The following is a 25,840-nucleotide window of genomic DNA, read 5'->3' as shown; positions in this document are numbered from 1 at the left end:
TTTTTATTTTCCTTTTTGAATTGACATACTTCCAGAAACGTTTTGGGTGTTTCTTTATATCTTCTGCTATGTTTTTTTTCCATATTTCTTCTGGTTTTTCTTAGCTCCCACTTCACTTGGTTTCTGGCTTTAGCATATTCTCTGTACTTGCTCTCGCATTTGGTTTCCATGTATCTTTGCCATGTCCTATGCTTTTTATTGATTAATTTCAAAATGTCCTTATTCAATGGAGGATTCAATTTTCCGGGTACTGGGTAAGTTATGGACTTATATTTGGGCACTTTCCTCAATAATCCCTGCAAAAGTGTTATACATTTCTTCGATAGTGCCTCTAGTGAGTAATCCATTCCAATCTCCAGGTACATCATTTCTCATCTTTTCATAATCGCCTTTACTGTAATTTAAACGCTGGGTTTTATCCACAGAAGGGGGCTTACTACAGTGAAATTTGAACATCAAAACCAGGTGGTCACTATTTCCAATCGGGCTTTTATAGTGGATTTCCTTAACCATTTCCTCTTCATTTGTTATGATTAAGTCTAAGATGCTTGGCTCGTTACCTCTTCTGGCTCTTGTAAAATCTGTTGTATGTTGGTAAAGATAATTATCCCGTAGACATTCTATAAAGTTTTCGCTGATCTTATCATTATTATCAATAGACCATGAATTCCAGTCTATTTTCGGCAAATTAAAATCACCTATAACTAATAAGTGACTATACTCTTTCTTTGAAGCTACTGTATCTATTAGTTTCAGTAATTTCTTTGTGTTTTCTTCATCTGAGTTTGGGCTCCTATAAATACATCCTACCAAAAGACAATCATTTCCGGTGAGTTTTATCTTTACCCAGATACTTTCCTTAAATGTATTTCCCATGTCAACTTCCACTCCATGATAATCTGATTTTATGTATAGCCCAACTCCTCTGTGACGATTTCCTGAGTTTTCATTTATAAAAAGTTCGTATCCTTCAATTCTTAGTTCAGCTTTATTTGGCAGATACCTAAAATTTTTTGGGTATATTTCTGTTATTCCTATGATGTCTGTGTTGTGTAAACTATTTATCCTTGATTTCATCTCATCTAATTTATTTGAAAGACAATCTACATTTGTGTAAAAACAATTTAAATAATGTTGACAGTGTTGTGGTTTGATGAGATTATCCTTATTTTCCCTTCTTATTTTCGAAATCTTCTTATTTTCCTGTCCCAAGGGGGACCTCTTACTCTGTAAGTGTATTCCCCCGATTCTTGGTTACTTTTTCTTTTAGCTTCATCTCTCAGTTCTTGTTCTTTCTTCCTTTCCTGCTTGGTAAGGTCATTACTTATGGAAACCTCCTTAAACCTATCATTCTGCAGATGCTTAATGTTTTTGAAGAAGTTCATTTTGTCTTCTACTGAGTTAAATGCAGCAAGAAGTGGTCTTGGCCTTGACTTTGAGTTGTCATTTTCCTTATCATATTTCCCAATTCTCACAATTCTTGTTACTCTATCAATGATTGCTTGGGGTAGCTTACATGAACATAATACCGGTTATCTTGTGGGAAAAAACTTATATAGGCTTAGCCTGTTGTTTGATCCCAATTGTTATTGCATTTATTTGTAATGTCATATGTGTGTGTTAAATGTATGCATTAACAATAATTTTTTTTGAAATTTCAATAAGTGGATTTGACAGTGCTTTGGTGAAATAATGATGACTGACTCTTTGACCAGGTATAGAACAACATTTCGACTTTTGGTACTTTTTCACATTTATAGGAAGGTTACAGTTCTTATCTAGTTTCTTTTAGTGTAATGATAGTGACGTTTCTTGTTTTATCTTTAAATGCGATTTTATTTTAGTGTTGAATATTCCGATACCTTCCTGTTTGGGATTTGAGAAATCTGGATCTTATTATATTGGAGATGAAGTTATTTGAAAATGAATTATAGTGAAGAGCAAAAACATTATGAATATCTTTCTTAATTTAATTACGGCACTTGTTAACGGTACTTTCCGGATGACCACTTCTCAATTCCGGAACTGAAATAAGTTGTTTTCGTTTCAGTTTATTACACAACACCTCTACCTTCCGGGATATGTCAAAATGTGAAATGCATTACATTAACATCAATACGACAAAGGCGATATATTGATTGGTGTTTAATTATGGAGTGGTAAAGATGTCTGATGTTGTGGAGAAGACGCTGGCATCCATTCCAAAATTCTTAGGTGGAGGATTTCTTGGAGTAGGACAACCATCTTCGCCAAAACACGCCTCTGTCCGTGGGTTCAGCAGCTTTCTTCGTCAGTTCAATAAAGCGAGATCGAAGAACGTAAGAAATAGAATATTTGGTCGCAGATCGATTTTGTAGCAAGGTTGAGAAAATAGTATCGTCCTCATAACCATTTAGTTTGATAACATATAATGTTATCAACAAAAGTTGATACACAATAAGACAATGTCTCGGGTCATTTTCAAACAGCCGACATGTCTATTTTCGGTTTGCGATACTTTTATGTAGATTGAACAATATCTTCAATTTCTAAAATAATCTGATGAAATTAATGCAATATAGTTATAATTTTTTAATTATACGTAAAAATGTTAATCTTTATCAGATAATGCCTCGTACAAAATGTACAAGGTACAATGATTATAAGCTCTGTATAGAGCCTTTTATCACTGCTGAGAGCATAGACATGGTAAATCCAAATGTGATTATAGACACCATGGTAAAGATCAATTGTATATCTGAATTCCTTTATTATGCACACACATATTTCATGTACATTCAGATTTGTCTCGTGACAAATCTCTAAACCCGTATACAACCAAGTACATTACCCGTTTCCCATTCTTTTTAAGATTTATAATTAAAAGTTTATTTACAGGAGGAAGGACACATTGTCCGACATGAGATAGCTGAAATACAGCAGAGACTGGCCCAACCAGACACCACCAAGGTAATGATATCTCTTGTTTATATTGATCAAGTACCACAGAGGTACAGTAGTCTGTATATCCTATAATTTCAACTCAAGACTTTTGACATGTGATGAACATTTACCAGATTTTGAGCCAAACCAATTAAAGCTCTCAGAAACAATTTGAATGTATGAAAATGTGGAAATCTCTAACACAATTTAGATTTTAGTTTGTTCACCGTCCTACATATATATTTATCACTTAAACCTTAACACATACTTGTAAAGGTAATATTAAAACAAAGCTATTTGTTTTGACAAAATCTCTGTTTCCTTTTATCCATCAAATGCTTTGACTTTACAGAATTCAAAATTTCCCACTTGAGCTAAGGATGTTGATCAAATGTTACTGTCGAATGGACATAATCATCAGAATCTAGCTAGAATTTGAAAATCGTCTGCTTATAATATTCCATTTTTTTTCACCATTGTGTTATCAATGACATTTAAGATAGATCCTCCTTTGATGTTTTCATTCACTCTGCAGCAACAAACATGTGACTGTTTGTGTCGGGCCATATTCTGTGATCTAGTCGGCTATGATGTATCCTCCGTCTACATCCATGCTGTCAAATTGGCCCAGCAGGGGACTGGGTTCGAGAAGAGACTTGGTAAGGGTTCAAGGTTTCAGGTTCATCTTAATACAATAAGTCTAAAACATTTTTGTGTGATCGCATTTTTCCATTCACCATGCGTCAATGAATAAACAACAACTTAAACTTCTCAAATACCTCAGATCTAATTTTTTTTAAAACTTTGCACTAACCTTCTATAGCCAAAGGGGGACCAAATTTGTGAATTATATGGTTCCCTCCCCCACGGGCTGGATAGACAGGACCAAAAGCAGTGAAATTGATCAACATTTAAAACAAAACTCTTGTGACTACTGGAATATTGTGAGATCAAATACTCTCCATAGCTGTAAGGGTAAAAGGGCTGTAACGAAGTAGTAAATTTTATATTTTCATATTGCCTTCAGGGCAAGAGTAGATAAATTTTCCTCTGGAAATAATTCAACCTTGCTAATATTATTCAGTGGCAGTTTGTGGTACATGTTTTCACTAATGTATACAAGGTACTCAAAGAATGTGGTCTAAGGTGTCAACTGAGCTAAAATTTATAGAACTCAGGAGACCATTAAGGCCCTGGAGCCTCTTGTTATAGAAATCAGGAGACCATTAAGGCCCTGGAGCCTCTTGTTATAGAAATCAGGAGACCATTAAGGCCCTTGAGTCTCTTGTTATACAACTCAGGAGACCATTATTGCCATTGAGTTTCTTGTTATAGAACTCAGGAGACCATTAAGGCCCTGGAGCCTCTTGTTATACAACTCAGGAGACCATTATTGCCATTGAGTTTCTTGTTATAGAAATCAGGAGACCATTAAGGCCATTGAGTCTCTTGTTATAGAACTCAGGAGACCATTAAGGCCCTTGAGTCTCTTGTTATACAACTCAGGAGACCATTATTGCCATTGAGTTTCTTGTTATAGAACTCAGGAGACCATTAAGGCCCTTGAGTCTCTTGTTATACAACTCAGGAGACCATTATTGCCATTGAGTTTCTTGTTATACAACTCAGGAGACCATTATTGCCATTGAGTTTCTTGTTATAGAACTCAGGAGACCATTAAGGCCATTGAGTCTCTTGTTATAGAACTCAGGAGACCATTAAGGCCCTTGAGTCTCTTGTTATAGAACTCAGGAGACCATTAAGGCCCTGGAGCCTCTTGTTATAGAACTCAGGAGACCATTAAGGCCCTGGAGCCTCTTGTTATAGAACTCAGGAGACCATTAAGGCCCTTGAGCCTCTTGTTATAGAACTCAGGAGACCATTAAGGCCCTTGAGTCTCTTGTTATAGAACTCAGGAGACCATTAAGGCCCTGGAGCCTCTTGTTAGAGAACTCAGGAGACCATTAAGGCCCTGGAGCCTCTTGTTATAGAACTCAGGAGACCATTAAGGCCCTGGAGCCTCTTGTTATAGAACTCAGGAGACCATTAATGCCATTGAGTCTCTTGTTATAGAATTCAGGAGACCATTAAGGCCCTGGAGCCTCTTGTTATAGAACTCAGGAGACCATTAAGGCCCTGGAGCCTCTTGTTATAGAACTCAGGAGACCATTAAGGCCCTGGAGTCTCTTGTTATAGAACTCAGGAGACCATTAAGGCCCTGGAGCCTCTTGTTATACAACTCAGGAGACCATTAAGGCCCTGGAGCCTCTTGTTATAGAACTCAGGAGACCATTAAGGCCCTGGAGCCTCTTGTTATAGAACTCAGGAGACCATTAAGGTCCTTGAGTCTCTTGTTATAGAACTCAGGAGACTGTTAAGGCCCTGGAGCCTCTTGTTATAGAACTCAGGAGACTGTTAAGGCTGTTGAGTCTCTTGTTATAGAACTTAAGAGACAATTAATGCCATTTGGCAACTACTTTCCTATGAACTGATAGACATAAATTGGATTTGCTTTTCAATTGAAACATATAACATACTTTATCATATGTTACTTCATTATCTACACTGTATATGTATTGCCCAGTTCAATGTTGTCCACATCATGGGCATGGGGTCAAAGGTTGTGGTGGCAGCCATTGTTTTTACACTAAATCTCAGAGGTTTCTCGATGTTTCCATACAGAGAATACTCTTGCTTTGACGGTCCTGTGTAACTTTGTTTTAGGGTATCTAGTCTGTTCTTTATTACTGAATGAGAACCATGAGCTGATTTTACTCCTGATCAACACCATTCAAAAGGTATGTAAACAACACCATCCAAAAGATGTGTAAACAACACCATACAAAAGGTATGTAAACAACACCATACAAAAGGTATGTAAACAACACCATACAAAAGATGTGTAATTAACACCATACAAAAGGTGTGTAAACAACACCATACAAAAGGTATGTAAACAACACCATCCAAAAGATGTGTAAACAACACCATACAAAAGGTGTGTAAACAACACCATACAAAAGGTATGTAAACAACACCATCCAAAAGATATGTAAACAACACCATACAAAAGGTATGTAAACAACACCATACAAAAGGTATGTAAACAACACCATACAAAAGATGTGTAATTAACACCATACAAAAGGTGTGTAAACAACACCATACAAAAGGTATGTAAACAACACCATACAAAAGATGTGTAAACAACACCATACAAAAGATGTGTAAACAACACCATACAAAAGGTATGTAAACAACACCATACAAAAGGTATGTAAACAACACCATACAAAAGGTATGTAAACAACACCATACAAAAGGTATGTAAACAACACCATACAAAAGGTATGTAAACAACACCATACAAAAGGTATGTAAACAACACCATACAAAAGGTATGTAAACAACACCATACAAAAGATGTGTAAACAACACCATACAAAAGGTATGTAAACAACACCGTACAACATCTATGTGATCAACATTATAACATCAATCATCAAATTAAAATCAAAGTATACAGAACAAACCTTTCTTTGGTATAGCAGGTACATTTAGTTTTAATGTTTGATATTAGTTTTCATATATCCGAAGCCCAACCAGTGTGACCACCTTTCATACAAATCTATTTTATGTATTATATTTTATCTGTGTAATTGGAAGAAATTTTATTTGAAAAAAAAAATAATAAAAATGTGGAAATAAATTGAAAAATGATAATAATAATTATAAACATTGATGGCTTTGAAATTGATCATTACAATTTTGTCTTTGTTTGATGGAGATGCTTAGATGTTTCCTTGATAGATTGACATTGAATATTTTTATTTGTAACATTGATAAGTAAGGAAATGTGATTTACTACAGGATTTGAACAGCAGTAACATCTTAGACAACTGTGTAGCATTGACTGTAATCTGCCAGTTGGTCAACTCGGAGATGATCCCAAGTGTACTGCCACTAGTTCAGGAAAAGCTCAGACATCCTAGGTAAAGTACTAGGAAAATGAAAGTAGATAATGAAATAATCTGTGATCAAGGAAATAAGTGTTTGATAGATTGATATGGCAGATGAGATACTTCCTATATAGATTTTTTCCTCTTGGCATGAAGTAATAAGTGACCTAATGGACTTATATCTGTTACAGATACATTTACTGTTTGAAGTCTGTGTAGGGAAATTGTAGGTAGAGGAAGATATTTCTCATCAAGAGAATTAGAGTTACAATGAATGATGAAATGTTCTCTATTTCCTGTAGACAATTTCTTGTAAGAGAATAAACTTGAAAGATTCCTATATGCTTAAAGGGTAAACAATTCTATTCTATTACAGAGAGTTGGTAAGGATGAAGGCTGCACTCTGTGTCCATCGATTTGTGCTGAAAACTCCTTCCATGGTTGACCATTTCCAGGATCAGTTCCAGAGAATTTTGTTTGATAAAGATCCAAGTGTCATGTCTGTTGGAGTGAAGATTTACTCTGTCCTTATACAGGTGAGTTTTTTTAACATTTAGAAAATGTACTAAATAAAGCTGTCAATAAATTCTTCAAAGATAATTACATTCTGTTTCAAAATTATCATGAAAAACACATCCTTTTTACTTCAGACATTTGATAATACTGTGCAAATCCTCTCATAATTAATTATATGTAAGGTTTTAAATGGAAAATGTAGATCAAATATGGAGAAAATATTTACAAATACTACATTAAAAGCCCTAAAAAGACCATGAAAATTTGCCCAAAACGCAGTTATTGTATGGTCAGTCTTTCTCAATGGGTAAAAGATTTCACCAGGTATTCATATTGATCAAAGTTTAGATGATTTTTCAAAAAGTATTGACAAGACATGTGATCTTACAGTTTGTAGGTGTAATACTTTATGTGTCACATTTAACCACCAGTTTATATTTCATCCTTGTGTCCTTTTAATTTAGATGCCAGTTACTTTCAGGAATTTTAATTTAAACTGTGAAACAAGGCCCTATCTGAAAAGAACCTTATTAAGAAAATGCCCAGCTCAGACGTTGATAGATAGAGACAGCATATTTTTACTAGATACCCTTAACTAAATGCTATATCTAATATGAATTGATAAAAATGTGATGAAGCATTAAAATGATAGGTTTCTTTTATTTGTAGACTGACGAACATCACTTCCCTAAATTGACTGAGAATTTGATTGGGATTCTTGGTCAGGTGATCAGTAAAAGACTGCCGTCGGACTTTGAGTTCCACAATGTGCCAATGCCATGGCTACAGATGGATATCCTACAGACATTGGCCAGACTAGGGGCAGGGAACAAACAGTATGTACAGTAACATCCTACAGACATTGGGGAGGCTAGGGACAGGGAACAAACAGTATGTACAGTAACATCCTACAGACATTGGCCAGACTAGGGGCAGGGAACAAACAGTATGTACAGTAACATCCCACAGACATTGGCCAGACTAGGGGCAGGGAACAAACAATATGTACAGTAACATCCTACAGACATTGACCAGACTAGGGGCAGGGAACAAACAGTATGTACAGTAACATCCTACAGACATTGGGGAGGCTAGGGACAGGGAACAAACAGTATGTACAGTAACATCCTACAGACATTGGGGAGGCTAGGGACAGGGAACAAACAGTATGTACAGTAACATCCTACAGACATTGGGGAGGCTAGGGACAGGGAACAAACAGTATGTACAGTAACAACCTACAGACATTGGGGAGGCTAGGGACAGGGAACAAACAGTATGTACAGTAACATCCTACAGACATTGGCCAGACTAGGGGCAGGGAACAAACAGTATGTACAGTAACATCCTACAGACATTGGGGAGGCTAGGGACAGGGAACATACAGTATATACAGTAACATCCTACAGACATTGGCCAGACTAGGGGCAGGGAACAAACAGTATGTACAGTAACATCCTACAGACATTGGGGAGGCTAGGGACAGGGAACATACAGTATGTACAGTAACAACCTTGTTACCATTTATAAATCCACATATCAGTCACTACAGTGTATATTATCATTATTATCATATTTTACAACAGTTTGTGTTTTTATTACAGGAAGAGTGAGATGATGTACCCAGTACTGAAGGAAGTTTTACAGAGACTGGATATGAAGGAGAGAATTGCTTATGGTACAATAAGTTTTACCAAGTTAATATAGTGTGTCCTGTAAATATCGGGTGTGTCCTGTAAATATCGGGTGTGTCCTGTAAATATCGGGTGTGTCCTGTAAATATCGGGTGTGTCCTATAAATATCGGGTTTGTCCTGTATTATTGGGTGTATCGAGTAAATATCGAGTGTGTCCTGTAAATATCGGATGTGTCCTGTAAATATCGGGTTTGTCCTGTAAATATCAAGTGTCTCCTGTAAATATCGGGTGTCTCCTGTAAATATCGGGTGTTTCCTGTAAATATCGGGTGTTTCCTCTAAATATCGGGTGTATCGAGTAAATATTGAGTGTGTCCTGTAAATATCGGGTGTGTCCTGTAAATATCAGGTGTGTCCAGTAAATATCGAGTGTGTCCTGTAAATATCGGGTGTGTCCTGTAAATATCAGGTGTGTCCAGTAAATATCGGGTGTGTCCTGTAAATATCGGGTGTATCCAGTAAATATCAGGTTTGTCCAGTAAATATCGTGTGTGTCCTGTAAATATCGGGTGTATCCTGTGAAAATAATGCATACCCTGTCAGCTTATATATTTAGTCTACTTTCTTTATATTAAGTGTAAACCTGTATATTTGGTGTAAACCTGTATATTTAGTGTAAAGCTGTATATTTGGTGTAACCCTGTATATTTAGTGTAAACCTGTTGTATGTTGAAATGATTAGGTTGTCATCAGTAACAGTGAGGAATTGTTTTTATTTTTAGCTATCCTGTATGAGTGTATTGTCACCATCAGTGCCATCTACCCAAATGAGGAACTACAAAGGGAGGCAACTTCTTGTGTCAGTCGTTTCATAAGGTCAACAAACACAAGTCTGAAATACATAGGTAAATACAATAGAAGAAAATCTAAATCCTTGATTTGTTCATTTTCTCAGTAACACAGCTTTTTTTCACATTGAGTTAAAAACGAAGTCCATCAATGTGGTCATGATTGTCATTGGATCATCGGACTTTTGATCGGGACAGTGTTTCTCTGGAATCTGACAAGCTGACATTCATGTGTTGTTATCGTTGTTCATTTACTTGTGCCTGATACTGTTTGTATTATAGGATTTCTGCCTGCTATTCTGTAAGTTAGCCACACAGTTCTGAAAGCTGACCCACTTCTTTTGCAATGCATGTTGTTTATGAGACAATCGATTAAAATGAAAACAAACATATGATTAAGGGTTTTATTTGTTGGTACAGGTATAAAGGCCCTGACAGCCCTGGTCAAGTGTTGTCCAGAGTCAGCCTTGGAGCATCAGATGACTGTAGTAGAGCTTTTAGATGATAAAGATCTTGCAATTCAACGCAAAGTAAGGAGAGGTCTTGGAAATGTTTGAAATGAAGCTAAGAGTTTCTGTTAATAGACAACCTTAGACTTAGTGCTGTTGACAAACAGGGTTTTAGTGTCGTTTTATTAATGACCAGAAAATTGATTTATAGAGCCTAGTATTGTATTAGTAATGTGTTACTGGTTGATTTACAGACCCTGGAGCTGCTGTACTGTATGGCTAACCCCAGTAATGTCCAGGTGGTGTGTGACAGACTCCTTCATCATGTTAGCATCAACACCACCAACAACTTCCTCCAACTTGACCTTGCTACCAAGGTCATCCAGCTGGCAGACAAGTATCCTTTGTTGTACACTGTAGAGTAATAAATATCTGATGTGGGTATGTGTTGTTAAATTACAGGAAGTTTGATTCAGACATTTGTGGTCAAATTACAGGAAGTTTGATACAGATGTTTCTGGCTAAATTACAGGAAGTTTGATTCAGACATTTGTGGTCAAATTACAGGAAGTTTGATACAGACAGTTGTGGTTAAATTACAGGAAGTTTGATACAGATGTTTGTGGTCAAATTACAGGAAGTTTGATACAGATAATTCTGGTTAACTTACAGGAAGTTTGATACAGACATTTGTGGACAAATTACAGGAAGTTTGATACAGACAGTTGTGGTTAAATTACAGGAAGTTTGATACAGACATTTGTGGTTTAATTACAGGAAGTTTGATACAGATATTTCTGGTTAAATTACAGGAAGTTTGATACAGACATTTCTGGTTAAATTACAGGAAGTTTGACACAGATATTTCTGGTTAAATTACAGGAAGTTTGATACAGACATTTGTGGTTAAATTACAGGCTGTTTGATACAGATATTTCTGGTTAACTTACAGGAAGTTTGATACAGACATTTGTGGACAAATTACAGGAAGTTTGATACACAGTTGTGGTTAAATTACAGGAAGTTTGATACAGACATTTGTGGTTAAATTACAGGCTGTTTGATACAGATATTTCTGGTTAAACTACAGGCTGTTTGATACAGATATTTCTGGTTAAATTACAGGAAGTTTTTGATACAGATATTTTTGGACAAATTACAGGAAGTTTGATACAGACATTTGTGGACAAATTACAGGATGTTTGATACAGATATTTCTGGTTAATTTACAGGAAGTTTGATACAGATATTTCTGGTTAAATTACAGGCTGTTTGATACAGATATTTCTGGTTAACTTACAGGAAGTTTGATACAGACATTTGTGGACAAATTACAGGAAGTTTGATACACAGTTGTGGTTAAATTACAGGAAGTTTGATACAGACATTTGTGGTTAAATTACAGGCTGTTTGATACAGATATTTCTGGTTAAACTACAGGCTGTTTGATACAGATATTTCTGGTTAAATTACAGGAAGTTTTTGATACAGATATTTTTGGACAAATTACAGGAAGTTTGATACAGACATTTGTGGACAAATTACAGGATGTTTGATACAGATATTTCTGGTTAATTTACAGGAAGTTTGATACAGATATTTCTGGTTAAATTACAGGAAGTTTGATACAGACAGTTGTGGTTAAATTATAGGAAGTTTGATACAACAGACATTTGTGGTTAAATTACAGGCTGTTTGATACAGATATTTCTGGTTAAATTACAGGAAGTTTGATACAGATATTTCTGGTTAAATTACAGGAAGTTTGATACAGATATTTCTGGTTGAATTACAGGCTGTTTGATACAGACATTTGTGGACAAATTACAGGAAGTTTGATACAGACATTTGTGGTTAAATTACAGGAAGTTTGATACAGATATTTCTGGTTAAATTACAGGAAGTTTGATACAGATATTTCTGGTTAAATTACAGGAAGTTTGATACAGATATTTTTGGACAAATTACAGGAAGTTTGATACAGACAGTTGTGGTTAAATTACAGGAAGTTTGATACAACAGACATTTGATATGAAGGGAAACTTGAACAACTCTCAATGTCACTGTCTCTATAACGTATGTATTTGTTCTAAAACTTTTGATTGCAGTTTTATTTCCATGAAAACTATTGATGGGGCCATATCTTACAAACATTCTGATGACTCCTCAAATTAAAATAAAATGCTTTAAGTATGAAGTATGAACATCAGAAAGAAACCAGCCATTCTGGAATGGAAAGTCTCCTGTGCTTCATCCACCATGTTTATCTGGGTCAATCCAAATATTATGTTTTTAGAACCAGAACAGGTCTGTGTTATGTCCAATTTGGGGATTTACATACCAACAATTTCATACTTAGTTCATTATATTTCGTTTCCTTGTTTTTAGCTCACCTGGTCAAAAAGGCCATGTAGGAATGATTGGATTTTGCCCAAACATGGTTTGAAGCATTGGTGGGTGAAGGAAAACCATTTTGTAAAATTGATGGGTTCGGCCTCATGGGGAAGAAGGAGCAGGGCCAATAGGGGAAATAGAGCAAATACCCCTGGTACTATAAAATCCTACTCTTTTTGTAGGAATGAATGCATACAAAATGTATTTCCCAAATTTAGTCTGAGGTATTCCTTGGTGAAGCAGAATCAGTGTGTTAAAAAGTGGATTCTGGCCCCCTGGGATGGGAGGGGTGTGTCCAGTTAGTTAAACAGAGCAAATTCCTTAAAATCCAACTTCTTCATCAGGATTGATTAGATATGGCTCAAATTTGGTCAGAAATATTTTTATGTGAAGGTAACAAAGTTTATGTAAGGCTTGGTTATTTGTTCCCAGTGGTCTAAGGGGAAGGTCCAAAAGGGGAAATTTGGTAAGTTCTTTAAAATCTTGCCCAAATTTGGTCTTAGTATTCTTGAGTGAAGGGGACTAAGTTTTGTATAAACAGGGCATCCTGAGCCCCCTGGGACGGGAAGGATGGAGGGATGGGCCCAATTGAGGAACTTTTTAAAAGTCCCTCTTCCATACCAGGATATTGTCCAAGTTTGGCCTGAAACAATTTTTATAAAAAGCGAATCTGACCTCTGTTTGACCACAAAGGCATGACCAAATAAGGAAATTATATCAGAAATTGTTTGTTATATTTTAAATTTTTTATCAAATGGCTAAATAGCTTAATTAGTCAGGTGAGCAGTGCAGGTTCCTTGGGCCTTTTGTTTTGAAATTACATATAATGACTATACTGGATATGTAAACCTCTATACAAAACTTATCAAAGGGACCTACATGTATGATCAATGATCAGTTATCTCCCCTGAGCAGTGATCACATTGCCTGTATACTTTTCCCCATAGTGAACACATATAACAATGTAATTTTTTCGCTATCCTTGACAGTGATGTAGATTCTCTAGTTCCAGCCAATGGTATGTTGACACAGTGTACAGACTTCTGTCGTCATGTAGAGCAACACTTCCTAATTCACTCATTGACAAGGTCATCAGTGTTATTGAGAAAGGTGAGTTATTTTAGGGGTTATTAACTTTTATGGGTTTTTATAAGGTCACCAGAGACGAAGTCTCAAGTAACCTATTGCAATTGCTTTTAGTCCGGCTTCTGTCATGTGTCGTAAACAGTTGACATTTTCGATTTCTTCTCAATGACCAAAAGGCCCAGGGTGCTGATATTGGGCCAGTAGCATGCTCTGATGAATGGCAACCAAGTTTGTATAAATGAATGACCATGACCTACTTTCAAGGTCACTGGTGCCAAATGTGTTGAAATTGGTAAAAAACTTCTTCTCTATAACCTAAAGACTCGGGGTGCTGATATTGGCCATGTTGTAAGCTGGCATGAAAGGCTACCAGGTCTGTTCATATTTTTGATCTTGACCCACTTTTAAGGTCACATGTATCAAATATATCAAAAATCTTTAAATGACTATTTCCCAATAACCAAAAAACCTAGGGTCATGATATTAGGCCAGTAGCATGCTGGGATGAATTGCATCATGTTTGTTCAATTGAATGCCCTTGACCTTTATTCAAGGTCACAGGGGTCAGATATGCTAACCTATAACAACAGAGTGTTATCAGTTCTGTTTAATTGAAAATAAAGCCTTCAAAATTTTTAAACAATGAAAAGTTTTGTTAGTATGCATACTTCAGTTCTGTTCTGTCTGTCCCAGTGCTGGGACTGCTGGACAGGTTCTAAAAATGTCCACAGCCCTGAAGACCTCAGATTACTGTTAAGGCCCATGTTTTACAATAAATTCAAGGATGAAATATCAACATGGCAAAATTGATTCAATAATAGTATTAATAAAGCTATCCATTCTCTGTGAAAATGTTATCTTTTTACACTTAAGTTTTTAGTAAAACTGCCAAAATTTTAATCACGAAAGAAAAAAAAAAAAATAAAAAAAAAAAAATTAAAGTTAGAGTATTAGAAGAGGATCAGCAGTCATGGAGTAGTGGTCCTATGATATTTTTGTTTAGTTATTTTGCTGTGGAATGTTTATATCATATAATTCTATAAAAAGTAAAAGTATTCAGAACTGGATTAGATAGAATAAATGTACACGACATTGTCGATGGAGGTCACTATGTATAATGTATACTGGTAATGCACACGACATTGTCGATGGAGGTCACTATGTATAATGTATACTGGTAAGGTACACGACGTTATCGATGGAGGTCACTATGTATAATGTATACTGGTAATGTACACGACATTGTCGATGGAGGTCACTATGTATAATGTATACTTGTAATGCACACGACATTGTCGATGGAGGTCACTATGTATAATGTATACAAGGTACACGACATCGATGGAGGTCACTATGTATAATGTATACTGGTAATGTACACGACATTGTCGATGGAGGTCACTATGTATAATGTATACTGGTAATGCACACGACATTGTTGATGGAGGTCACTATGTATAATGTATACTGGTAAGGTACACGACGTTATCGATGGAGGTCACTATGTATAATGTATACTGGTAAGTCAATATATATACATATTGGTTTTAAACTAAGATAACTTCTTATTTTGTGTTCAGAATGTGAGAGAGACAACAATGGCCAAAAATCACAAGAAACTATAGAGTTCCAGCAGTATCTCCTGAAGAAATCCCTCAGTACCATGTTCCAAGACAGTGTTTCGCCTCAGCTGATCCTGGTCTCTGTGTGGGTAAGGACCTCCTCTGATGGTTATATTTAGGTTACAGTGGAGGAATCAGATCAAGTCACTAACAATCACTGATGGTATTGATTATTTTAAATGTCTGGTTAATTCACTTCTTTTGATATTACTCCTTACATCTTGATTCTGAAAATATTGGAAGGAAAAGAAATCATTTCTATACTAATGACAGAACAAAAGTAAGTCATATTGTTGAAATTGATGAAATATTAAAATATGAATTTGAATTGTATTTCATGTTACTTAAATCTATAAACATAACTATTATCTGTAACATATCCTATGAAATTACAGAGGACATAAATTTATCATCGGCTGACATATATATATTATAGAATTTTTTTACTTGTTAGATATTACTCCATCTTTTGAAGACCTTGATAAAGATTTTTGAAATACATGGAAAGCTTTCTTTTAACATGATTATTATCTGTTACAATTTCAGATTTTGGGAGAATGTGGAAATCATTTGAAAAATATGCCAAGTGAAAAAGTTATCTCCCTTGTTTTAAAACACTTTCAAAAGAAGACACTAGATGTCAGCACCAAACTGTGGATGGCATCATCACTGACAAAACTTGTGTGTGCCAAAGTATTGGACAAAGTTATTGTTACAAAAAGGCTGGCTGAGGCTCTGGAGGAGGAGAAAGATCCTGTAGTTAAACAGGTAATGCTCATTATATATCCTTCACAAATCCTTACTGAGGGTCTTGAGGAGGAGAAAGACCCTGTGGTCAAACAGGTAATGCACATTATGTTACCCTCGTAAATCCTTACGGAGGGTCTGGAATAGGAAAAAGATCCTGTGGTCAAATAGGTAATTATCATTATGTTTCCCTCATAAAGACTTACTGAGGTTCTAGAGGAGGAGAAAGGGGAGAAGGTATATAATGTCTGTAATTACAATTTATTTACAGAAGTTAACAGAGATGTTGAATCTAGCGCACAGCCAGATAGAACTGCTGCTTCCTACGGTGTCTTCTAGTCACGCCAAAACCCAACAACAGGTATTTATATACATATGAACAGGACTTTGCAAAAACGCTTTGGCCTGACACAATTTGGTCTGACATGATTTGGCCTGATATGATTTAAGAATAAGTGAAAAGTATGTTTTTGAAAATAAACATGATTACAGGACATGTTCACAAAGTTAGAAGCCTATGGTATTTTTAAGTGTAATAAAAACCTATTTTGGTCTGCAACATCCTTAGGTGGGGAATCTCAGCATATCTGAATCCTTCTTATGAATTTGAGAAATAATCAGAATTTCATTTTGTTTAGAAAAATCACAATTTTTTATCCAGATGGATTTCACGTTGAGTTTCCTCGACGACTACGTGAGCCAGTCCCTATCCGAAGGAGCGCTGCCATATAAACCACGGACTTTACGATACCAACCACCACAGCCTGCCTCAGGTTTGTTCTCATATAAAACCCTGATAGACCCTGAAACCTACTGCTGGGCTGGAGTGTTTCCCTCTTTAGGTCGATCAGTTGAGTACGAGTCTAGTAAGTCATAAAACCCTGATAGACCCTGATAGACCCTGAAACATACTGCGGAACTGGAGTGTTTCCCTCTTTAGGTCGATCAGTTGAGTACGAGTCTATTAAGTCATAAAACCCTGATAGACCCTGAAACATACTGCTGGACTGGAGTGTTTCCCTCTTTAGGTCGATCAGTTGAGTACGAGTCTAGTAAGTCATAAAACCCTGATAGACCCTGATAGACCCTGAAACCTACTGCTGGACTGGAGTGTTTCCCTCTTTAGGTCGATCAGTTGAGTACGAGTCTAGTAAGTCATAAAACCCTGATAGACCCTGAAACATACTGCTGGACTGGAGTGTTTCCCTCTTTAGGTTGATCAGTTGATTACGAGTCAAGTAAGTCATAGGTCTGTGGTTCAATCTCTACAGGACTGGAGGTGATGAAATACAATGATGCCCATGTAGATGAGGTTGATATTTATTCCAGTTCCTCCATTAGGTATGGAGTCCAGGACCTCTGGCTCCTACTGACGAGCTGATCAGATAGAGAAGTCTTTCTACCTGAGTGGTATATACTGTCCAGTATTTACCTACATTACACTAATACCTAATGTTAGTGCCAAATGTTCTGACATGGCCTTTGTTTCTATACTTTATGGAGATTTTTTTTTTTCCGGTTATTTTCAACTTTGTACCATTATACAGGAATTTACTTTGTTGCCCTCTGAGGATAAAATAAAGTTGTATAAGGGTAACATATTTTCACCTTAAATTCACCCTCCCTGTTTCGGGTGAAAAGGGTGAAAAAAATGGTGAAAATTACACAAGAGTCAAATTATTAGTTAAGTAATTAAGATTTTTTTTTGTTTACACTACTTAATTAGTTAATTGGATTAAGAAATGATTAAGAAACATCATAAATACTTGTCTTATCAGGAAAATAAGCATTAGGTCCTGGAAAAACACACATTACATTCGATATTTAGGAGATGTATATGCTTAGTACAACTGAGTTTGCTTTCCCAGATCTATTCCATGGATTGAATGATGTAACCAAGGACAACACAGAGAGCACTGCAAAGGAAACACTGTCACAGGGGTCAACTGAGAAACAAACTGGAGGATCAGAAGGAGGCAGTGACCTTACAGGGGGTCAAAGGTCGGTATTGATATCAAACTCATTATCTTTCACATGTTTGTGATTATAGTAAGAGTGTTTATTCTTTCTTAGTTTTTGTTTTGAAGAAAAAGAAGAAAAGAGTTTTCAATTACAACTAATGGTAGTTATTGCAATAAGGAACTCTTTAGAAATGAAGGAAATTATTTTAACAGGTCATTTGGGGCAAGTCTTTAAACAAGCAAGCATGGCTACAAATATCAAATTTCTGCCTTCTCTGTTTATGTCTGATTTTGTCAGGGACATTTAAATAGGTGGAAATTTACACTTATGGTCATTGCTAACAAAGTGTTAAGAATAAGAATCAAGTGATGAATATTCTGGCCATGTTATGTTAGATCAGTTTAGATTTTGTCCTTTCCACTTAACTGTCCTGCTTCTGTCTGACTCAGTGAAAGATAATCATTGAATCTGCTACATACTGTTATATTAAAGCCATATATTACCATCTGCTTTAAACAGGGACAGTGGGCTCAACATGGAAGGTGTGAAACGTGTTTGGGGCAGAAAGGGTGTAATACCCAACCCTGACCCTAATGCGTCAGTGGCTAGGGAACCTCAAAGAGGAGACAACCAGGATCCTTCAGAGGGTCTCAATGGTGTTGATAGTGAGGTTGAAGAGGACAAGGCCAAAAAATTGGAGCTAGCGACGGCATTATTCAGTGGAATAACTGGGCCTGTAAGTCTTGGTTGTAGATAGATATCTAAAAAGTTATCCCTTAGCATGGGATTATGATTTAACAATAAAATGTTGTAGTTCAAACTCTATTTAAAAAATCACAAATGTTTTTAACACTAAATACTTCATAACAAGACTTTTTTTAAAAATAGAAACTTACGACCTTTGTTTAATTCTAGAAGTTGAGAGTAAAGGTCCCTTTACTAGCTTTAGCTAGTGGGAATTTCCTTTAAGTCAAGCAGCAGAGTGTCTGGCTAGAGACTAGAGGGTGGCTAGTTTGAACCCTAGCAATGGCAGGGTTATTTTTCCTTACTCCTTCCTATTACACAAATTATTGTGATAAAGATTTTTTCAAATCCAGTGTGATTTAAATTCCTTTATCAAAACATGTTTCTCTGAAACAAAACGGCAGACTTTTTAATCATTTATTTCAGACTAAACAGAATTCTGGAGTAGATGACAAGACAGAAACCTCCTCATTACTGGATAATTGTTCCCAAGGAAGCAAGGACTCTGGAGGTTCCAGTTACGAGGCATCAGGAAGCTCCAGTCATGAGGCCATGTCTGCCAAACCCCTCCCCACAGGTGACACAGGGGGCTGGAGAAATCTACACAAACAATCAACGTTCAAAATTGAAAATTCTCTCTCGCCATCTAATGAAACTGAACCTAAATCAACACTCTTCAACGCTGAAGTAAATGAACAGAACTTTTCTTCAACAGAGTTTGGTGGTGTTGAAGAACCAAATATGTTAGAACTTTCTACAAGTGTTTCTGATCTCGACACAGACTTGACTGCATCTCTGTATGCGGAAGGGAAGGACGATTTATTAGGTGACATTAGTGCAGTTGTTAATTCTCCAAATCTATGGAGTCAAGGGATTCATAGAGACAGCAGTTTCTGTAACCTAGATAATCGCCCTTGTTTACCGGGCTCAACCAGTGCACATAGCCTATATAACATTCTCTCTCCAGAAAATGAGAATCATCGATTTGTTGCCATGGAAACTGAAACTGAGAAACAGGTCCCAGAAGGAGACATTACAGAAACGTTGTATGATGAATATACCGATCAACCTTAATGTATAAATCTACAAATAAAATCCGACATTATGTGTGTGTGAAGTTTTATTCTTTCATGTATTTTTACAGAAAGTATAGGAAGGTTTGGTGGCATAGTGGTAATGTACTCGCATTTCACCAAGCAGTCCTTGGTTCAGTTCCCGGAAAGGTCAAGGTTCACCTACTTGATCATGTGGGTTTTCACCAGATTCTTAGGAATCCTCTCACAGCGTGCACTTACATCTGCACCAACAAGAGTGAGTATCTGGTCGTATAAGGTGAAATCACTTGTTCAACAATTGTTGTAGAAGAAATAATGTTTATAATAATCAAATAGTATAGGACAAATTAAAAAAACCAACACTGTATTCATAGGGTTATTTCCCTTGTACAATTATACGTTTATTTGCCCCATGTTCATTTCATTCTCTGAGGATTTTATAAAAGCATTAAATAAGTGTAACAAATTTTTGCCTGCATCTTATTTACCCTCCCCATTCATTGATGAAAAAGGCAAAAATGACACAAGGGTGTGGGATGTATTGGGGGAGAGGGACAGCAGAGAGGGCAGCAGGGAGTGACTGTAGTGGTGACTACAGACTGTACAGAGGTAACTACAGACTGTACAGTGGTAAATACAGACTGTACAATGGTGACTACAGACTGCACAATGGTAACTACAGACTGTAACTACAGACTGTACAATGGTAACTACAGACTGTACAATGGTAACTATATACTGTACATTGGTGACTACAGACTGTACAATGGTGACTACAGACTGTACAGTGGTAACTACAGACTGTACAGTGGTGACTACAGACTGTACAGTAGTAACTACAGACTGTACAATGGTAACTATATACTGTACAGTGGTGACTACAGACTGTACAGTGGTAACTACAGACTACAGTGGTAACTAGACTGTACAATGGTGACTACAGACTTTACAGTGGTGCCTACAGACTGTACAGTGGAAACTACAGACTACAATGGTGACTACAGACTGTACAATGGTAACTACAGACTGTACAGTGGTAACTACAGACTACAGTGGTAACTACAGACTGTACAATGGTGACTACAGACTTTACAGTGGTGCCTACAGACTGTACAGTGGTAACTACAGACTACAGTGGAAACTACAGACTACAATGGTGACTACAGACTGTACAATGGTAACTACAGACTACAATGGTGACTACAGACTGTACAATGGTAACTACAGACTGTACAGTGGTAACTACAGACTACAATGGTGACTACAGACAGTACAGTAGTAACTACAGACTGTACAATGGTAACTATATACTGTACATTGGTGACTACAGACTGTACAATGGTGACTACAGACTGTACAGTGGTGACTACAGACTGTACAGTAGTAACTACAGACTGTACAATGGTGACTACAGACTGTACAATGGTGACTACAGACTGTACAATGGTGACTACAGACTGTACAATGGTGACTACAGACTGTACAGTGGTGACTACAGACTGTACAGTAGTAACTACAGACTGTACAATGGTGACTACAGACTGTTCAGTGGTAACTACAGAATGTACAATGGTGACTACAGACTGTACAGTGGTAACTACATACTACAGTGGTAACTACAGACTGTACAATGGTGACTACAGACTTTACAGTGGTGCCTACAGACTGTACAGTGGTAACTACAGACTGTACAGTGGTAACTACAGACCGTACAGTGGTGACTACAGACTGTACAGTGGTGACTACAGACTGTACAGTAGTAACTACAGACTGTACAGTGGTAACTATAGACTGTACAATGGTAACTACAGACTGTACAATGGTAACTATATACTGTACATTGGTGACTACAGACTGTACAGTGGTAACTACAGACTGTACAGTGGTGACTACAGACTGTACAGTGGTGACTACAGACTGTACAGTAGTAACTACAGACTGTACAGTGGTAACTATAGACTGTACAATGGTAACTACAGACTGTACAATGGTAACTATATACTGTACATTGGTGACTACAGACTGTACAATGGTAACTATATACTGTACATTGGTAACTACAGACTGTACAGTAGTAACTACAGACTGTACAGTGGTAACTATAGACTGTACAATGGTGACTACAGACTGTACAGTGGTGACTACAGACTGTACAGTGGTGACTACAGACTGTACAGTGGTGACTACAGACTGTACAGTAGTAACTACAGACTGTACAATGGTAACTATATACTGTACATTGGTGAATACAGACTGTACAATGGTGACTACAGACTGTACAGTGGTGACTACAGACTGTACAGTAGTAACTACAGACTGTACAGTGGTAACTATAGACTGTACAATGGTAACTACAGACTGTACAATGGTAACTATATACTGTACATTGGTTACAGTGGTAACTACAGACTGTACAGTGGTGACTACAGACTACAATGGTAACTACAGACTGTACAATGGTGACTACAGACTGTACAATGGTAACTACAGACTGTACAGTGGTAACTACAGACTACAATGGTAACTACAGACTGTACAGTGGTAACTACAGACTACAGTGGTAACTATAGACTGTACAGTGGTAACTACAGACTACAGTGGTAACTATAGACTGTACAGTGGTGACTACAGACTGTACAGTGGTAACTACAGACTACAATGGTGACTACAGACTACAGTGGTAACTATAGACTGTACAGTGGTGACTACTGTACAGTGGTGACTACAGACTACAATGGTGACTACAGACTTTACAGTGGTAACTATAGACTGTACAGTGGTGACTACAGACTGTACAGTGGTGACTACAGACTGTACAGTGGTGACTACAGACTACAGTGGTAACTACAGACTGTACAGTGGTGACTACAGACTGTACAGTGGTAACTACAGACTGTACAGTGGTGACTACAGACTGTACAGTGGTAACTACAGACTGTACAGTGGTAACTACAGACTACAGTGGTAACTACAGACTGTACAGTGGTGACTACAGACTGTACAGTGGTAACTACAGACTACAATGGTGACTACAGACTGTACAGTGGTGACTACAGACTGTACAGTGGTGACTACAGACTGTACAGTGGTAACTACAGACTGTACAGTGGTGACTACAGACTACAATGGTGACTACAGACTGTACAGTGGTAACTACAGACTGTACAGTGGTAACTACAGACTGTACAGTGGTAACTACAGACTACACTGGTAACTACAGACTGTACAGTGGTGACTACAGACTGTACAGTGGTAACTACAGACTGTACAGTGGTGACTACAGACTGTACAGTGGTAACTACAGACTGTACAATGGTAACTATATACTGTACAGTGGTAACTACAGACTGTACAGTGGTGACTACAGACTGTACAGTGGTAACTACAGACTGTACAGTGGTGACTACAGACAGTACAATGGTAACTATATACTGTACAGTGGTAACTACAGACTGTACAGTGGTAACTACAGACTACAATGGTAACTACAGACTGTGACTACAGACAGTACAATGGTAACTACATACTGTACAGTGGTAACTACAGACTGTACAGTGGTAACTACAGACTACAATGGTAACTACAGACTGTACAATGGTAACTACAGACTGTACAGTGGTGACTACAGACTACAGTGGTAACTACAGACTGTACAGTGGTGACTACAGACAGTACAATGGTAACTATATACTGTACAGTGGTAACTACAGACTGTACAATGGTAACTACAGACTGTACAGTGGTGACTACAGACTACAGTGGTAACTACAGACTGTACAGTGGTGACTACAGACAGTACAATTGTAACTATATACTGTACAGTGGTAACTACAGACTACAATGGTAACTACAGACTGTACAATGGTAACTACAGACTGTACAGTGGTGACTACAGACTACAGTGGTAACTACAGACTGTACAGTGGTGACTACAGACTGTACAGTGGTAACTACAGACTACAATGGTAACTACAGACTGTACAATGGTAACTACAGACTGTACAGTGGTGACTACAGACTACAATGGTGACTACAGACTGTACAGTGGTTACTACAGACTGTACAGTGGTAACTACAGACTGTACAGTGGTAACTACAGATTGTACAATGGTGACTACAGACTGTACAATGGTAACTACAGACTGTACAGTGGAGATAGTTAAACAGCATGCTGACTATTGTCACAATGCCACCAATATCTAGTCATAATAATAATAATAATAACCTTTATTTATCGTCGTGTACAGGTTAACAATAAACAAAAGCTCTGTAGAGCTTTTATTACGACACCGCTGAGGGAACAAATGTTTCAACGGTGGAGGAAAACCCACGGGGTAAAACCACCGTGCCATCGGAGGGATAACAACTAACCCTATCAGACATCACTCTCTTTTTCCACCACCGCTGGGGATCGAACCGAAATTCTTGGAAGAGTGAGTGGTCTGAAGCTCACGCTTCATTGCACACAGTATTAATGACTGTGCGCATTAGCGGTCACGGCTAACGAGGCACCCTGTAGCTGTGTAAAATTAAGGATGACATAATAGATTGCATGCTGTATACCTAAAGAAGTTTTTTCATTGTAACAAGATTGCAGAAGGATAATGGCATCCATCATTGTACAATCTTTATTTGAGCTTGTAAGTTGGATTTTTCTCTTTCCTTCTTTTTACTACCCCTGGTATATGAAATTTCAGAACGCATAAAAAATACATTGAGTAGCAATGATAATCTATAAATTTCAATCCACCTGTCAGCCATTTTCATTTCCTGATGAGTCCCAACATGAAACAGGAACGAGGGACAAAAAGAACCTGTCTTTAAAATTAAAAAAGATCCCTCTACAAGTACTTCTCTAGAAATAGCGATAGCAGATTTTTTTTTTTTTTTTGATAGATTTTTTTTTTTTTGTTTTTTTTGCAATCAGTCTCAAATATACATAAAATTTGAAAAAGATCCATTCAGTTTCTCCAATGAAAAATCCAAGATGGCTGCCTTTCATTTATTTCGTTTTTCTGATTAGTCCCAAAATCTGAAGAGCACAACTAGGGACCAGAGAAAGCCAGTGTATATTAAACTTGTGTTTCATATAGCCCTCATCAAGTAATAGTTATAACAAGAATTATTTTAGGATAGACCATGAATGCAAGATGATTTCAACATCATTTTGTTTAATAAATTTCCATTAAGTCTGTGACACAATTTTTATTCAGAAAAGAAAACAATTTAAATTTTTTTCTCAGCAATTTGCTTGATTTATTCAATTAAACAATTCACAATGTTACAAGCAGTGATATATACCAACAGTCCCACAGACCGTAACTCTCCCAAGTATCACATAAATGGCAAGTATACAGCCCAACCCAGCCAGGTGTAACAAACAAGTATACAGTCCAACCCAGCCAGGTGTAACAAACATCATAATGTGATGTCAGCATAGGAAAATGATGCAGTCAACCTGGCCAGGCATAACAAACATCCTTAAGTGATGTTATGATAGCGAAACCAAGCACTCTTACCTAAAAGCATTGATAACTTAAGTTTCTAGTTTACATGGCGTAGTAATCCTTGGTTTAAAACCATCAACTCAGCCTGTAATTTTAATATTTGTGTTCTGATTGCATCCAAAGTCATACTTCATCCAGATTAAGGTACCAATCTTACCAATCAATCAAACCAGTAGAATTAATTTTTTTTATGTGTTTTTTATCTGAAAGTTGATGTTTTTGTTGAACTTGACCTCATGACATTGACCTACTTCTGCACTGACAGGAAAATTAGAATGAAAAATTAAATCTACATTTGTTGACATGATACAGATGAGTACATACATGATACACATATACAAATTCTACATAACTTCCGATACCATTACCTTCACAATTCAGGAAGTAATGACT

General features: G+C 36.9%; 1 protein-coding gene across 1 annotated transcript; it reads left to right on the top strand.

Annotated features, from left to right (window-relative positions):
* Positions 1–2,086: 2,086 nt before the first annotated feature.
* On the top strand, positions 2,087–19,996 carry LOC132559879 (AP-4 complex subunit epsilon-1-like). The gene is made up of 19 exons (XM_060224510.1): positions 2,087–2,318; positions 2,878–2,949; positions 3,458–3,581; positions 5,647–5,720; positions 6,793–6,914; positions 7,258–7,417; positions 8,067–8,233; positions 9,002–9,075; positions 9,816–9,938; positions 10,302–10,411; positions 10,585–10,727; positions 13,722–13,834; positions 15,391–15,521; positions 15,979–16,200; positions 16,451–16,540; positions 16,841–16,952; positions 18,048–18,180; positions 18,661–18,877; positions 19,312–19,996. Exons 1-19 carry the CDS (start codon positions 2,166–2,168, stop codon positions 19,957–19,959), a joined length of 2,988 nt encoding a protein of 995 aa, XP_060080493.1. The 5' UTR covers positions 2,087–2,165; the 3' UTR covers positions 19,960–19,996.
* Positions 19,997–25,840: the final 5,844 nt, after the last annotated feature.

Source organism: Ylistrum balloti, unplaced genomic scaffold, assembly GCF_031769215.1.
Source record: "Ylistrum balloti isolate Yb309-2 unplaced genomic scaffold, AGI_CSIRO_Ybal_v1 Utg370990, whole genome shotgun sequence".
Lineage (NCBI taxonomy): Eukaryota > Metazoa > Mollusca > Bivalvia > Pectinida > Pectinidae > Ylistrum > Ylistrum balloti.
This window is presented reverse-complemented; position numbering and strand designations above follow the sequence as displayed.

What these genes read in the sequence shown, in the direction of transcription:
- LOC132559879 (XM_060224510.1), top strand. Translation starts at nt 2,166, where the DNA reads ATGTCTGATGTTGTGGAGAAGACGCTGGCATCCATTCCAAAATTCTTA. An exon ending in CATCAGTGTTATTGAGAAAG is followed by an intron (nt 13,835 to 15,390) that starts GTGAGTTATTTT and finishes TTTTGTGTTCAG; the next exon opens with AATGTGAGAGAGACAACAAT. An exon ending in ACCACCACAGCCTGCCTCAG is followed by an intron (nt 16,953 to 18,047) that starts GTTTGTTCTCAT and finishes TTGCTTTCCCAG; the next exon opens with ATCTATTCCATGGATTGAAT.